Raw genomic sequence first — 17,221 nt, 5'->3', positions numbered from 1 at the left:
AAATAATAATAAGAGAGCGTTATTCTTATTAATTAAATGGCTAATACAATTGTTCTGTCGGGAATACTAAGATAAATATAATGCCACCTTATCCATTTAACTTAATTTAATCTTTCGACTATAATAAGTTAGAATTCCTAGCTATACATATATATCTGCAGTTGTTCATATTGTCTGGCCTTTTGCTGCATAAAATTAATACTATATAATGTAGTAGTAGGACTGCTTCAAATATGAAGGACTAATTCCGAACAGTAAATAAGAACAACACAGAAAAAAACAATTGACGATTAATTGATTACTTTTGTGGATAACAAATCAAGACTAATTCAATGAAAGCATGACTCTTATATATATATCCATATCATATGTTTCCCACCAAATACTATTACCTCTCAGTTTCAGTTCAGACATTAATTCTTCAAGATGAAAGGAATATGTTTCCTTGTGGTTTCTGCTATTCTTCTGGGTATGGCCTCTTCCATGGAGCCTAGTCCACTTCAAGACTTCTGTGTTGCTGTCACCGATGATCCTCGTAAGTTGTCTCTATAGTTCTAACTGTTTTTAGAGTCTTATCTTTTATTTCGCCAGCAACCCATAAATTATCAGAATCGACCCTGGTCTTAATACTCTGAAAAAAACATAAAGTTGAGTATGGTAGTGTAGTTTACATTTGTTAAATACTTCTTGATGGTAATAACCTAACCTAATTATATATTGTCTATGCAGTTTTGATGAATGGAAAGTTTTGCAAGGATCCAAAGCTGGCAACATCAAATGATTTCACATATTCAGGACTTGATATTCCTGGAAACACAAATAACAAACTAGGAGTAAATATAAGTGTTATAAATGTAGATAAAATAGCAGGACTTAACAGTCTTGGTATTTCATTAGCTCGTAAAGATTATGCAGCAAACGGAGGTCTGAACCCACCTCACATTCATCCTCGTGCCTCGGAGATATTCTTAGTTGTTGAAGGGACTTTTTATGCAGGCTTTGTCACTTCAAACCCTAATCGTCTCATTACAAAAGTATTGAAAGCAGGAGATGTTTTTGTTTTTCCAGTTGGGCTTATTCATTTTGAAATGAATATTGGGAAAACTGATGGATTTGCTATTGCTGGATTGAGCAGTCAAAATCCTGGAATAATAACAGTTTCAACTGCTGTATTTGGATCAAATCCATCAATTAATCCTCATCTTTTAGCCCAAGCATTTCAATTGAACAAAACTGTGGTGAATTATCTTCAGAAGGTATTCTAGACCAGCAGCAACTTGATTTGTTCATGTAAATTAAACTCTAGCTGTACTTTGATAAGTTCCAATTTGCTTTCATGATGCAACCCATTCTTTTTCTCCTTTTTTTTCTTTTTTTGTGATTGGGAAAAGTTATAAAATAATTAAAAGCTTAATTTTAAGGATTATTCATACAAAATCTAATCAATTAACGTACAATTTAATTAATGAAATTTGAAGTTGAATCAATAATCAATAATCAATTGAATTGTTGGATATATCAGTCCAAATTTATAAATGTGGTAAAATGCATTTTCTTAGCTTAGTTAATGCGGTTTTTTTAAAGGAAAAAGATACTACACCCCCGTTCATATTACATGTCTTTCTATAGACTCTTTTTTGTTTCATTATACATATTATTTTATATGATCATTACACGTTAAGTCATTTTTTTCCTGCTATAAAACGCGAGTTTATGAAAATTAATTAAAATAATGATGCCTTTAATTGTGTGTTGGATGTTCCTCCTTCTAACCTTTGGAAGGTTATTTGGTCCTTAAAAGTTCCTTATCGTATTAGGAGTTTTCTTTGGCTTTGTTCTAAAAATAGGCTCCTGACGAATGTTGAAAGGAAAAGATGTCATTTGGTGGACTCTGATACTTGTAGTAGATGTAAAGCTCATGCGGAATCTTGCTGCCATGTTCTTAGAGATCGTGTTGATAGTAAGGCCGTGTGGAGGAAAGTTTTTCCTGAAGAGTGTCTTTCTGCCTTCTTTTCCTGTTCAGAACAAGACTGGTTCAAGGAGGATGTTGAAGGGAAGCTGTTGGTTGGGCTTGAATATGGAGTAATTCTGTTTGCCGTGGTTTGCCACCAAATTTGGCATTGGAGGAATGTTGAGGTGTTTGGAGAGAGAACTGTTGTCATTCCTAATTTAATAGAGTTCTTCTTCAGGAAAATTAAATCAATTATTGAGAGTTTTAAAGTTGATAGTTTAGCCGGGGCTATCCAAGGGACGGATGTTCATCTGTTAGGATGGGGAAGACCAGGTGAGGGGGTGGTGAAGTTGAATACTGATGGGTCATGCAATAAGAGCGGGAGAATTGCTGCAGGCGGCGTTTTGAGAGATGCAGGTGGTGCTTGGCTGTCGGGTTTTGAACAGAATCTGGGGTCGGGCTCTTCGTTTATTGCTGAGCTCTGGGGTATCTTTCAGGGCTTAGGATGACAAAGGATATGGGGATTAGAAAGCTGCTCGTGGAGTCAGACAATCCCGAAGAGGTTAATATGATTGCAGATAGAAGAGCTCTGTGTTTAGAGAGCCAGAATTTAATTAAAGCAATTAGAAGGATTTGCTCATCTTTCGATACTATCATTTTTTGTCATATTTACAGAGAATAAAATCGGGTGGCGGATCGGCTTGCTGCGGAAGGCCATGAGAGGGCCATGGGCGTTTCTATTTTCTCTTCCCCTCTGAGTTCCTGCTGTCTTTGCTTTTTGAAGATAATGTGGGAATTAGCTTTCCTAGGCTAATCCCGGGCTAGGGCGTTTTGGTGTTTTGTTTTTTCCTTTCCTTTCCCTACCAAAAATAAATAAATAAATAAGGGGTAATAATGTCTTTTCTCTAATATCCTTCATTTCTATATAACTCTCTAAAAGGCCATGTAATATGAAACAGATGGAGTATCATATTAGCGAGAATTTGCAACTTCATGAATGATATAATTGGGAGTTATGGTCCTCGCAATAAAATCTCCAAAAGTAGAGGGTAAGTATGGTTATGGTTACTAAAATAACAATTTTATATCAATTAAGACGTTACACTGAACTCTCAACCCAAAATCTAACATGACAATTACGTTAATCAATAATATATCAAAATTCACTTTAAACATATGGTATGTAGATAACACGTGGCATATGCTCAAGGGCAGAGATAAGGGGTCTGGAGGGGCTAGGTCCCTCCGGTCACAGGAACCATCTCTATCATGGATGGTTTTCAATCCTGATAGTTGGAACTATGTATTATAGATGGTTTTAGCTCCTATGTTTTCGACAAATTAAAGTTCAGAGTGATTATATCACGTTTGTGTCTTTAATTATTAGTCGTTATATCTTAATATTAAATTATATCATAGATTTTAGATAATTAATAAAATAGTTGGGTATATTGGGTATGGTTTAGAGGCTAATTTTATGCTTTTTAGAAGAAATTAAAAGATTATGATAATTTTAAAAGAAATTACATTTTAGAGGGACCAAAATAGATATTCTCTATCAACCCTATTATTAAAAAAAAAAAAGAAAAAACAGGAAAATAGATTTGAAGGTTTCATCGACTAACTAAAAAAAAAAAAAAAAGTGCAGTCCGGAAAAATTATGAAATTAGGTGAAATCATGTATTAGACTTTAGAGAAGAAGGGAAAGAAGAAATGCAGAGCACATATGCATGCTGGTTATATCCTCCATCCCTAAATCCCTCAAATTTGAACGCCAGGCTATGCACTGCGCCACCAAATTCAGCTCCAATTCCAACCCCTAACTTTATCCATACCCAAATTTTCTCTCAAAATCATTACAGCGATGACGATATTGATAGTAAATTTTCTTTACCATCTCATGTGAAATTCATAACAAGTACCGCAAACCCATTCGTGAAGCATTGTGTCAAGCTTCATAAAAGCTCCCCTTACCGCCATGCTTATCGTTCAGTTCTCATTGTCGGTACTACCCCTATCAGGTATCTTTTCACTTCTTTCTTGCATCTCTACTTTCTTGTTTCCCCAAATTGGACTTGGGTATCCGTTTTTTTAGCTATTATCTGTTACCGGTGTTTATTCATAAAATAACACTGCAATGCTTTGCATTTCTTTCTCTTTGGGAATGGAGAAAATTGTTCAGTTTGTGTGTGTGTGTGTTTACGTTAAACGACTAAAAAGGAAAATTGGAGTTACATTGTATAGATTTGTGGTACAATTCTTTCATGTAAAAGCTTTTGACTGAGTTTTCACTTGTTTTAGATTGAGATGCATATCTACATTTATCTTTAATTTGTGAGGCAATTTTTCGTATCTTGATTCTTGGTGTCCTACTGGTTAAGTTGTTAAATCTGCTTTTGAGATCATTTGAGAATTCCATAGAGGCATTTTATGATAATTGATACAACGGTAATTTTTACAACCCCTGATATGCTTAATTACGTTTATAGTAATTAATACAATCATACAAATGTACTAGAATAATTCAGAAGCATATCTTGAGAAGGATTTAAATTTTTGATTCTTCCATTAAAAGCATCTTGGAATTAAGAGTTATTCAGTTTTAGTTTATTTTCCTTTTTCCCGACTTGGGTGGGCTTCTATTCCAGAATTATCTTGTCATCTGGTTTGTGATAAGAATAAAACATATGAGCAATGTATTCATGCAGGGAGATATATGAATTTCAAGAGCCATTGGAAGCTAGGACTGTTGAAACAGAGTGTTTAATTCTCCTTGATAAGGCTCAGGTTCCTAAAGAACTTGACAATCCCTCTACTCGCACTCTGCGTGCCAGTGCTTTGGTGATGAAAAGACTTTCACAGTTACAATCTACTGAATCCATTGAAGCAATAGCCCTGATGAAATTTCCAACAAGCTACTTTGTTGCTGGTAATCATGAACAAGATGCTGATTGTCGGAAATGGTTCCCTGCTCCATGAAGAATTCTAGTCCTTGAGGGGATTCAGGTTATTCTAACTCGTCCAAAACTGTGTTATTGCTATGGTGCTTAATTGCCTGTGTTCCGTTTTCTTCCTCAATTGTAATCTTAATTTTGTGCTAAACCATCAAAGCATCTATCTCTTGGTTGTTCTCAATATGTGGAACCATATACCCTTTAGCCATATGGTGCTTCATGAATGCTAGAAACGTTATTCTGCTGGTTTAGTCTTCTGCCTCGCAGAGCTGTGTAGTGTATGTAGTTGTACTTATACTCTTAGTTATATCTTAAGCTTATGCTACGCACATATCTATAATTAAAGAAGAAATGAAAATTTGGATTTGGTCTTCCAAATTTAAGTTAAAAAATGAAGAAATTGAATATAGCGAGTTGGACATTGGTATGTGACTAAAGCTTGCATCCAAGTCTGCGCCCGTGCAACATAGCCTAGTAGTGATGCAACATACTAGTCAGCAAAGGAATAGTAGAGCGATAGTAGCTATTGCTTGGCATAATGGCAAACTTCTTGGGGTTGCCATAAGGAGCAAATATGCACCTCAAGAGTTATTACTTCACGCAAAAATATTGCAGTTTGGATATGACTTCCTTCAACCTCTACCAAATTCTATTAGGTTCTAGCATAGTTATTAAAGGCGTGCCTTTGGCGCACCAGGCGCATACCTTAGTGCCATGACAGCCCACATGGCGGGTGCAACCGCTGTGGTGCGCGCCTGGTGCGCCAACGGGCAGTTGCCAAAGGTACCAAGGGGCGCCTTGCTGACATAGGGGCAGTTTTAGGTTTTTTTGTTTTTTTTTTTTTAACAGCTACCATATCTGGAACATGTGTTGAATAAATTGTCATATGATCTGAGGGTCCCAAATGAGCAAAAAAATATATATATATATATTAAAAAGGAAGAGATTATACACTACATGTTTGAATTAATTAGAAGGGAGAGGAAGAGAGTTAGAAGAGGAAGTGACGGAGTCTTATTAGAAGAGGAAGAAGTTTAGTAGAACAGAAACACATAATCTTATTAGAAGCTATGAAGCACTGACTCGGGTGCGGACACGGAAAACGGCATTTTTAGAAAATATGAGACACTAGCGGGACACGGCAAATTCTATATAATTAATTCTATATATATTAGATATAAAATATATAAAAAAAACTTGCTAAATCACAAATAAGTCATTCTCTAATAGCAAGGATGAAATCGCAAGGATTTTGGTGCGGATGAAATCAGACAAGACAACGACAAGAAAGAAGATGAAGAAAGAAGATGAAATCACAGGAGAATCGATAAGAATCGTAAATCGCAAAACAAATCGAAGAAGGAAGAGAAAGAAGCCCTAAGCGTTTATAATCGCGATACACAAGTGAGAATTAGATGTAGTTTAGGTTTTTTTTTTTTGTCAAATTTTGTAATTGAACCATAGGTTTTAAAAGATTTAAAAAAAAAACCTAAACTTTTACATATTTTCACCATTAGCCGAGTCCCCCGCGCGTCCCGCCAAATCCCCGCTGTGTCCCTACCGTGTCACTACCGAGTCCCATCTGTGTCTCATGTCCCCGCCGAGTCCCGCCGTGTCCCGGCGAGTCCGACACGGCCACGGCGACCCCGGGGAAGAGTCTGTGCTTCATAGATTAGAAGAGAAGTTCAGATGAAGAGTGTGATAGTGATGATGAGGAGTGATGAATTTGGAGAGTTTTGATCAGGAATAGAACTTAGGATTTATTTAATATTCAACTTTAGCTTTCTAATATGGGGTTTATTTTGCATTTTAAAATTTATTTACGCTTAAGAATATTGCCATGATTTAGTATTCCTTGCATTTTTTATGTTAGTTTTATAGTTTTATAATTTTTGTTTTGTAAGTATGCCTTGTCTGGCTATGGCGCGCGCCGTGCGCCAAGGCTCTGGGACCCCTAGCGCCTCAGTGTGCCATGTACCTTTAATAACTATGGGGTTCTAGGGACCTAAAACTAGAACCCTTTTCCATTCGCATTCTGATAGAAAGGGAAGTGAGAATAGGACTGTTTTTAGCCTAAATAACTCATGGGCCGAAATTAGACTAGAAGACAAAGGGGGACATGTGGACAGCAGGAATGAGCTGGAAATTTCGATTGTGCTTTGGAAAGAGAAATCTGTTAGTTAGGTAGAGAGGAGTAGAGTGTGTGGAAAGGGAGGTTGTTGATTTCCTAGTTTTGTTTGGCTCTAGAGAGGGGAGTTGCTAGAGTAGGGAATATCAGTGCTGGTTTCTTACTTTCTTAATTCTCTTGAATTATGCATTATGGATTATCGGAGATAATAATAAAAGTAATTTTTGGGTCTTACCTATGAGCTTAAGCTTTTTGATCAAATGGTTCCTTGACATGGTAACATAGCCTCTCAGACCAACTGGTTTGAGGGTTCAAATCCTGGCAACTCCATCTGTTAATGGAATTTCAACATATGATAAAATGGGCCTGTGTATTACACCTTTTAAGCTCAAAGGCCATTTGTGTGAGGGGGTGTGTTAGAGACTTAGAGCCTCGGAGGTAAGAATAAAACCTATTGTTGAGCCTTACTTATGAGCTTAAGCATTTGGGTCAAATGACTCCTTGACACGGATTAATAGGCTCTCTTACATTTTCTCTATGTTTTTTTAGAAGAGTTACATTTTCTCTATTTTGTTTCGTCCTCTGTTTCTGTTTGGTTGTTTTATTTCTGATTTTGTGGTTAGCTTAAGGGCTCTTTAGAGAGAACCCTCCGATCTCTGTAGGCTAATTTTTTTTTCGAAATACTTGCTTGTTATCTTGTTTATTTCTTTCAACCTATATATTACATACAGCCCGTATAGAGGAAACTTAATAATAATGCACATTCACAATAGAGGAAACTTAAGCATACTTAAATAATATAAGGCAGTAGACACAAATGAGACGCATAAATTAATAGTATAGGCAGTTACTGGCTTGGATGAACTACAAATAGTTGAAGTCCCTTGTATATATATATCTACAGTCACTTTCATTATTAATTGACGACTGTTTGTTTGCTGCAGGATCCTGGTAACCTAGGTACACTAATCAGATCAGCTGTGGCATTTAGATGGGTGAGTAACAAGCTCCACACCTCTAATCACGTCTTCTCTCTGTTCTAAACTTCTCTTGTGGTTATTTGGTGCATGCTGATCTGTGATTCCCGTTACGTGATTTGCACGAGCTTATCAAAGTCTGTCTTAGTGTCTAGCTGTAGATTGATATCCCGAAATCATGTTACATCATTCATCTTAAACGCGTGAATAGTAAAAATATCAATGTTGCCTCCCAACAAACTTAAGAGTTTATAGAGTTATGAGTTTTGAATTACTAAAGATAAATGTGATTGATGGCCAACAGGATGGTATTTTTCTGCTTCCTGGTTGCTGTGATCCGTTCAATAGCAAAGCGCTGAAAGCTAGTCGAGGAGCCTCGTTCCAGGTACCGATAGTTTCTGGTAATTGGAATCATCTTGAGGCATTGAAAGAAGAATTCCAAATGATTATGGTGGCTGGACATCCAGCAAGTGATGATGAAGAGAAGCCGGTGTCGGAGTTATGTAAAGGGTTTGTAGAATCTTTAGGTGATAAGCCATTGTGCTTAGTTTTGGGTAACGAAGGGCAAGGGCTTTCTGCGAAAGCAATACTAGAATGTAAGCTTTTAAGCATACCTATGGCTAGAAACTATGAGTCTCTCAATGTTGCTGTTGCTGGTGGGATTTTCTTATACATGCTACAGTCTACTAATGACAGAATCCTTTAATGCTATTTTTATTTTTATATGTTGTTCTTATTATTGTTTTTCTAGCCGAAAGTTGTTTAGGGATCTCCGATCCTAGTTGGCTCTCTCCATCTCCATTTTCTATTTCTATTTCTATTTTTTCTTTAACCTACTACTTCATTTTTTATTCCAAAAAGAATATTTTCTATTTTATTCCATTTTGAAAAGTTCATGAGTTTTCCCTTCGCAGATTTCGCATAATCCGTTTTCGCGAAGTCAAATCGTCACATTTCTCTTCGCAGATTTCGCGAAATCCGCTTTTCGCGAAGTAAAATCGCCATATTTCTCTTCGCAGACTTCGCGAAATCCTCTTTTCGCGAAGTAAAATCATCCTCTTCCTTGCACATTTCTATTCGCACACTTTGCGAAATTCTCTTTTCGCGGAGCTAAATCGTCCTTTTTTCTGCCTAACACGACTAAATTTTTCTGAAGGTGGTTGAATACATAACATCCCTTCCAGGAAGGCAGTGTACTGGGATGCAGATGAGATGACTTTCCTTCTGATACAAGGAGAAATTCCCATCAAGATTGGTCACATACTTTGAAGTGATTTATTAGGAGTTTATTGTGACACAATACATGGAGAAATTTCCATCAAGATTGGTCACATTGACCTTGAAATGATTTGTTAGGAGTTTATTGTGGCAATCTTGTTGTAAATTTTGATAATGTTATGATTTTAATATTGTTATTGTGACAATCTTGATAATGTTATGATTTTAATGTTAGAATCTCTTGTTGTTGTACCTTTTTTGTTATATACCACTTCGCAAATTTTGTTAAAAACACATCTTTTATCTTTGCAGACTTCGCATATTGCGAATCTGCGAATTAAAATCATGTAATGAACAAAACATTATCTTCGCATATTGCGAAATATGCAAATTAAAACGGGAGGAAGATAGACGAGACGTAAAATTACAAACATATTAAAGGTATTTTGGAAAAGTCATACAAAATCAGTCTAGATATATAGTAAGTTGAGTAAATGGGTTAAATATGTAAAAGAGTCTCCCATTTGACCTAATTTTATAAATTTTCCTTAAAATTAAATTACTATATTTGATTAATTTAGACTAGCATGTGAGTCTTTCCAAAAAACAAAAAAAAAAAAAGAAGACTACAATACTACAACAACAACAAAGCCTTAGTTCCGAAATAATTCGGGGTCGGCTAACATGAACCATCATATAAAACCGTGAAACCAAGTAGTGTCAGCGACACAAATTCTCTCCCTCCACTCTTTCCTATCCACTACCATATTTTCCTCAATCCCCAATACACTCATATCACTCTCGATCACCCTCCTCCAAGTTTGCTTAGGTCTTCACCTACCCCTCACCTACATCCATTTGCCACTCTTCGGTCCTCCTAACCGGCGCATCAAGCGTTGTACGTCTCGCATGGCCAAACCACCTTAGTCGGTTTTCTCTCATTTTATTCTCAATAGATGTAACCCCTACTTTTGTCCTAATTATTTCATTACTCACCCGATCCTTTCTCGTATGACCACACATCCATCTCAACATACGCATCTCCGCTACCGACATCTTATGGATGTGACATTGTTTCACTGCCCTACACTCCGTACCATATAACAATGTTGGTCTGATTGCCGTGCGGTAGAATTTTCCCTTCAATCTATTAGGCATGTCGGGGTCACAAAGGAAACCCGTAGCACTCTTCCACTTCCACCAAAAAGTGCTTGATTTATTTTGATACTTTGAGTTATTTTTTTCTTAATGATGAATTTCGAATTAAATTTATAAATATACAAGTGCAATTTGAATTCATGATCTGGATTTGAATTCATGATCTCTTAGTCTTTGTTTGGGAGTTTGAAGGTTAACGGAAGTGAGAGTTAAAGGAGGTAATGGAAAGAGAAGGGAAGTGACGGAAAGGAAAGTTAACAATTAACCTTGTTTGGGAGTTTATAGGATGTAAATGAGGTTAAATGTTTAACCTTGTTTGAGAGTTTAAATATGAATGGGAAGGAAGGTTAAATTTACTCTGCAGAGACAAGAAATTTTAAAAAAGTTTACGTTACTCCCATTAACCCCCAATTTGGAGGTTAGAGTTTGGAGGTTAGAGGAAGTAAACATTTAATCCCATTAACCTCCATTTACTTTCAAAAAATAACTCCCAAACAAGGTTAACTTAATACTTAACCTTCCATTACTCTCATTTACTCTCATTAACCTCCTCCCAAACAAGGGCTTAGTTTAAAGCAATACCTTGAACCAACTACTATTAAAATACTATTACATATCTATATATAATATAAAACAGTAACGATGGAGCTGAAGTGTCACTTCCTCCTTTTTTACTGATAAAAAATATAATATAAAATATAATATATTAACTTTAATTATATTATTATATTTATTTATAAAAAGATTATTTTATCCATACTATATCTAAGAGTTCTACAGAATTTAAATTAATCCCTAAAATCTCTCTAATTCTCTGCATATCTATATCTAAAAGTTCTACACAATTTAAATTAATCATTAAAATCTCTCTAATTCTCTGCATATCTATCTATATATAATATAAAACAGTAACGATTAAGCTGAGATGTCACTTTCTACTTTTTTACTGATAAAATAATAATATAATATATAATATATTAACTTTAGTTATATTATTATATTTATTTATAAAAAGATTATTTTATCCGTACTATATCTAAGAGTTCTACAGAATTTAAATTAATCTCTAAAATCTCTCTAATTCTCTGCATATCTATAGCTAAAAGTTCTACATAATTTAAATTAATCCCTAAAATCTCTCTAATTCTCTGCATATCTATATATCTATCTATATATAATATAAAACAGTAACGATGGAGCTGAGGTGTCACTTCATTATTTTTTACTTATATTAAATATAATATAATATATAATATATTAATTTTAATTATATTATTATATTTATTTATAAAAAGATTATTTAAATTAAAAATAAAATAATAATAATATTTAATTTATATAGCACCTTTATATCAGTAATTGTAATTATTAAATTATACTTTTGTTAATATTTATATATTAAGATGAATCTGTGCATCGCACTGATCAACTAGTTAAATATAAATCTGATACTCAAATCTGGAGCACATGTGTAACCAAAAAAAAAATCTCGAGCACATGTGCACCACACACAACTTGAATATAAATATAAAGTTTGTAGCTAGGCCAGCTAAACTTAGTTATTTTTTCAAAATCAATAATGGACAGATAGCTCAGAGATAAAAGGCTGTTTTAGATACAGAAACTTATTCATCCGAAAGATGGAAAGCAATTCGGTTGATTCTAAGATCAAGCGGATGCAGAATGCCATTGTTTGGGATGGGCACAGCTGCTTCACCTAGAGTACCTTCTCAGGAAACTAAAACCGCCATAATCGAAGCAATCAAGATCGGTTACAGACATTTTGATACTGCTTCTTTTTATCTATCTGAGGAACCATTGGGTGAAGCCATAGCTGAAGCATTATCTCTCGGCCTTATTCAATCCAGAGATGAACTCTTCATCACCACCAAGCTATGGTGCGCCGATGCTCATCCTCATGTTGTTCTTCCTGCTCTCCGCAACAGTCTCAAGGCCCTTCACTTGGATTACGTTGATCTTTACCTCATTCATTGGCCAGTCAGTTCTTCTACACCAGGAATCTATGAGTTTCCAAACAAGGATTCCTTAGTACCCATGGACTTCAGAGGTGTATGGGAAGCTATGGAAAACTCTCAGAAACTTGGTCTTACTAAATCTATAGGAGTCAGTAACTTCTCCTGTAAAAAGCTATCAGACATTCTTGCTATAGCACAGATCCCTCCTGCTGTTAATCAAGTAAATTTCTTTAAAATTCATTTCCATTATTATCAGGAAATTATCAGGTTTAATAAGTTGTTTGAAATTTCGCAGGTGGAGATAAACCCACTATGGCAACAAAAGAAGCTGATTCAATTCTGCAAGGAAAACGGAATCGTATTGACTGCTTATGCACCTTTAGGAGCTAATGGAACCATGTGGGGCGACAACAGAGTTTTGAGTAATCAAGTTCTCAAAGAGATTTCAATTTCTAAAGGAAAATCTCTTCCACAGGTTATTTTATTACTACCACTCCAATTTTATTTTCTTTTGGCTTAATATATTGATTGGCCCCTGAACTTTTAAAGTGTTCTGATAGCTTCTTAAAGTTGCATAAAATGTTCAGTTAGATCTTTAAAGTTGCATAAAATGTAATCAATTGATCATTTGGTCGCAAAAAAGTAAGTTAAGTACGTAAGATGTATTCCACGTATCTTAGAATGTTATTATATAATTCAAAAATATATTAAAAAACTTGCTCAACTATAAAACTTGCTATCTCTAATATTAGAATTGTATATTCCGATTTTGATCGTTTTATTTTTTTTAAGACTGGGGAATATATCTTTCGCATACATTTTACGTAAATTCAGGCACGAACTCAACATTTTATGTAAATTTTTTGAAAGTTTAGAGGGTCAATCAAGGTTTTTAGAGAAGTTGATCAAGCATAACCTTTTCTTTTTAGTCAACTTTTTGAAAGCTTAAAAAAGATTTTGATTTTCAGATATGCCTGAGATGGGTATACGAGCAGGGAATATGTGTTTTGGTGAAAAGCTTCAATAAGGAAAGGATGAAAGAGAATATGGACATCTTCAACTGGACATTAAGTGATGAAGAACACAAGAAAATCAACCAGATTCCTCAGATTAAAGGATGCCGTGGCGAATATTTCATATCAAATAAAGGGCCTATCAAGACACTCGAGGAGTTGTGGGATGGTGAAATTTGATTTTTCAATATTTGCAATCCTTTGTCATAAATAAAGTGCAAATCACTGCAAACTATGCATGAACTACAGTACAGAGCTTGAGACTCTGAACATTGTCCTCATTCTGCTTGAATAACATTTACATTTTCCAGAATGTTGGTATGCAGCTATATAACACATTAAAGCATCTCCAACCATCTCTTAGGTTAGCTCTTTTTTTTTTATAATAATGCTTAAACATTTGATTAGATGAAAAAATACAAGTACATCATGAAAATAGCAAGGGATAAAACCTTACACAAGTACAGGCTAATGCCTAATACAACGTCAATAAATGAAATAAAAGATTTGGTGTACAACCAAATTTTTTTCACACTAAAGTGTACAACTTTCTGGTGACCTCCCGGTAAAAATGACCGGTCAATGCAAGTCAACATTGCCACATCAGCATTTTGACCACTTTAAAAGTCAAAAATCAACACCCCTAATATGGAATTACTAAAATACCCCCATCCCTTTCAAATTGAAAAAAAAAGAACCCACCCACTCTCTTCCTTTATTTTCTATATCTCATCCATCTCTCTTTCCATTTCTCTCTCTAACTCTTCTCTCTCTCTAAAAGCTTTCAATCTCTCTATGTAATAAAAAGACAACCCAACTCTAATATAACTCTATTATAACTGATTTTTTTTTTCCAGATTCGATGTTTTTGGTATTAAACATCCGAAATTGCAGATTAAATCTAGAGCTGCTGTTGGTGCTCATAACTTGTTGTCTTCTTTCGAAATGTCTTTCCCTTCTATCTCCTTAGTATGGAGTATTATTTTGAACCATCCATATATATTCTTCATAATGAATGTAGTTCATCGCAAATTATGAAAAATCGTGGCACTGATCCATGTCTTTCCTTTAGTCACTACCATTATTTCATCATTAGCTTATATATTATTGTATACAGGAATAGGTCTCACCAACAATCTTCCTAATTCCAAATCCTGCATATCATTAATAACCTATTAGTAATGCAATGTCAATACTCAATAATATTATATCACACGGATTAAGGTGTTTTGACCAAGGATTAACATTAAATTAGTGTTATTTTAAAAAGGAAGATACCTCAGGTGGAGAAAAACGGTATAATCTTGAATCCATCTGGTTATGGCTGACGAGTATTTTCGTCGGAGGATTGTGGTCCATCTCTAAAAATGAAATGAGTGTCCTCCATCAATTCATAGATCTTAAATATTTCCCAATATTGTTTGTACATGTATTAAATGTGTTATCAGAACAGATCAGATCATAATCTTATTTGAAATGAAGCAACCCAACTGTTGCTGAAATTTTAACGGAGAAAAGGAAAGTTAGAGAGAGAAAGTATTTGCAGAAAATAAATGGAGAGAGAGAGGAGTTAGAGAGAGAAAGAAATTTGAAGAGAGAGAAAGAAATCGAGGGAAGAAGATGAAGAGATGGGGATAAGGGTAAAAGAGACAAAATGATCAAATTAATTTTTTTTTTAGTTTGTGGGTCCTACTATTAGGATGAAAAATGCTGATGTGGCATGTTGACTTCGGGTTGACCGGTCATTTTTACCTGTTGTACAACATATCACCTATAAGGTGGTACATTTTAGTGTGACAAAATGAAGGTTGTACACCAAAGTGTGAAATAGGACAAAGGTTGTACACGGTTGATGAATTTTACTCAATAAAAGAGCTACAAAGAGCAAAAATAACCATAAAAGGTACAACTAAAACAATAAGACGACAAAACTCATACTTCTCATGAATCCAACTCCACATGAAAACCACTGTAAACCAATCGTCATCATTTAATTTCTTCCGACTAACTGGACTAACTGGATCTGAGTCCTTTTTAGTGGTACAACCTCGTAGATCTACGTATAAAATAACATGTTTCCGCTCTTGCTAAATCCAAAAAAACGTAAACGATAGAGATATAGCTAACAGATACGAATCAGATGGAGAAAATCTGATGAAAGGTATGAATCTTCAACTGAAAACAAAATGAAACACTAAAAAGCTAGGAAAACGAAAATACAGCCATAGATGGGAGGAGGAAGAAGGAAGACTCCTTCTCCCTCCTCCGACTAGATCTGGCTAATTTGTTCTAGGTTAAGGTTGCAAAAATCAAGTTTGAAAGAAAAAGGAGAAAAAAAAGGGAAGAAAGAAGAAAGCAGAAGAGGAGGTGGGCGGCAAGAGGAGGAGAAAGACCTAGAGATAAGTTAAAATTTGAGGAGGGGCTAATAAAAATCAACTTCAACAGTCTATTTGTGGCTCCTCAAATCACTTAGAGCATTTCCATCATCTCTATTAATAAAGAGCATATTTCCAACCCCTTAGTGTCTTCCTATTTCATTTTTATTAATAATTTATTATTAAAGAGTCGTTCTCCTCTCACTATTGGTAAACATAACAATACTTAATAAATATGAGGAGTATTGTTGGAGATGATATGTCTTACTGACTCTTAAATCACTAAGAGTCAATTATCTCCTTAAAAATAAGGATAAATAATTATAAGGTCCTTAAGTTTTTACTTAACACACTAGTAAATTCATCATGTTATTATAAGGTCCTTAAGTTTTAGGATAAATTTCATTAATGGTGTACAACCTTTGTCTCATTTCACACTTTGGTATACAACATTCATTTTGTCTCACTAATATATATGACCTTATGGATGACCTCTCAATATGATATACAGCAGGTAAAAATGACCGGTTTGACCGGTCAAAAAGTCAAAAATTGACCTACCACCTATACAATTACTAAAATATCCCCATTTAGATTTTCTTCCTAAAATTACCTTTCCGTCTTTGACTCTTTTAAAAAATATACCATTGCCAACTCTGAATCCTTCCTAATTTCTGATACTTTACAGATATATTTCCATAAAACTTTAATTCGCCCATTTCACTACTAATCAAGCCATTCTATTCGCCCATTTCACTAATAATCAAACCATTCTTGAAGCTTTTGGTACTGCAAATTGCCTTCATGTCATCGATTTTGGTCTCAAAAACAAGGTATGCAATGGCCAGCTCTTATGCAAGCTCTCGCTTTGCGTCCTGGTGGTCCTCCGGCTTTCCGATTAAGCGGAAATTCAATAAATCAAATCCGAACTCACTGACCTGTAAGAACCATGATTTTCGAATTGCCCAGCGCAGTGACGTTTAAGCATCCACGATTCTACTTACTGTAATTTTGTTTCATTTATAATATTACTATAAATATCCAGTGTTTCTCTATATTCTTTTTCTTTTATTCAAAATAGAGCAATCTAAACCACCAATAATGAAACAAAACAGAATTGCAGAAGAGTTAATCGAAGGAACTTGGGAAGGAGATGTTTTTGGTATGAGATCTATCAGTTCAGAAGAAGATCAACTAAAAGGGCAAATCTTTTCCCTGATCCCAGATCAAGAACAAAGTCCTAAACAAAATTTTTCTCCTCACCGACAAAGCAGAGTTCTAATTGCGATCTTGGGACCTGTTTTGCTAATCTGATCTTTAATCCCTTTCATAGGACCTCTTTTCCTGATCAGATCCTTAATCCCTAACCAACTTGAATACCACTAGAGTGTAAGAAGAATATAAGTAGAATCACAGGGAGAAAATGGCTCACAAATCATGAAGAAGAAGATAATGGAAGAAGAGAGAGAAA

At 34.9% G+C, this 17,221-nt stretch overlaps 3 protein-coding genes across 4 annotated transcripts; all 3 read left to right on the top strand.

The window, feature by feature from the left end:
* The first annotated feature begins 407 nt into the window (after nucleotides 1-407).
* On the top strand, nucleotides 408-1,265 carry LOC136230448 (germin-like protein subfamily 1 member 7). 2 transcript variants are annotated; one of them, XM_066019512.1, is made up of 2 exons: nucleotides 408-535; nucleotides 730-1,265. In XM_066019512.1, exons 1-2 carry the CDS (start codon nucleotides 427-429, stop codon nucleotides 1,263-1,265), a joined length of 645 nt encoding a protein of 214 aa, XP_065875584.1. In that variant the 5' UTR covers nucleotides 408-426. The 2 variants fall into 2 exon arrangements, with proteins under 2 accessions (XP_065875584.1, XP_065875585.1); XM_066019513.1 differs by having other exon boundaries at nucleotides 427-538; nucleotides 724-1,265.
* A 2,309-nt stretch (nucleotides 1,266-3,574) lies between these two features.
* On the top strand, nucleotides 3,575-8,735 carry LOC136230815 (uncharacterized). Its single transcript, XM_066019996.1, is given in 4 exon segments — nucleotides 3,575-3,972; nucleotides 4,660-4,957; nucleotides 7,978-8,028; nucleotides 8,315-8,735. Coding segments are annotated over 4 exon segments (1,059 nt in total). The 5' UTR covers nucleotides 3,575-3,664; the 3' UTR covers nucleotides 8,717-8,735.
* A 3,238-nt stretch (nucleotides 8,736-11,973) lies between these two features.
* LOC136230816 (non-functional NADPH-dependent codeinone reductase 2-like) lies at nucleotides 11,974-13,682 on the top strand. Its single transcript, XM_066019997.1, has 3 exons — nucleotides 11,974-12,582; nucleotides 12,658-12,837; nucleotides 13,331-13,682. Exons 1-3 carry the CDS (start codon nucleotides 12,070-12,072, stop codon nucleotides 13,553-13,555), a joined length of 918 nt encoding a protein of 305 aa, XP_065876069.1. The 5' UTR covers nucleotides 11,974-12,069; the 3' UTR covers nucleotides 13,556-13,682.
* The last annotated feature ends 3,539 nt before the right edge of the window (nucleotides 13,683-17,221 follow it).

The sequence above is a fragment of the Euphorbia lathyris genome, chromosome 5, assembly GCF_963576675.1.
Source record: "Euphorbia lathyris chromosome 5, ddEupLath1.1, whole genome shotgun sequence".
NCBI lineage: Eukaryota > Viridiplantae > Streptophyta > Magnoliopsida > Malpighiales > Euphorbiaceae > Euphorbia > Euphorbia lathyris.
The sequence above is the reverse complement of the archived record's forward strand: the minus strand, read 5'-3'. Positions and strand labels throughout refer to the sequence as shown.

Coding starts and splice junctions, on each gene's coding strand:
- LOC136230448 (XM_066019513.1), top strand. CDS start 427: ATGAAAGGAATATGTTTCCTTGTGGTTTCTGCTATTCTTCTGGGTATG. Junction 539..723: donor TGTCACCGATGATCCTCGTA/AGTTGTCTCTAT, acceptor TATATATTGTCT/ATGCAGTTTTGATGAATGGA.
- LOC136230816 (XM_066019997.1), top strand. CDS start 12,070: ATGCCATTGTTTGGGATGGGCACAGCTGCTTCACCTAGAGTACCTTCT. Junction 12,583..12,657: donor TCCCTCCTGCTGTTAATCAA/GTAAATTTCTTT, acceptor GAAATTTCGCAG/GTGGAGATAAACCCACTATG. Junction 12,838..13,330: donor AAGGAAAATCTCTTCCACAG/GTTATTTTATTA, acceptor TTTGATTTTCAG/ATATGCCTGAGATGGGTATA.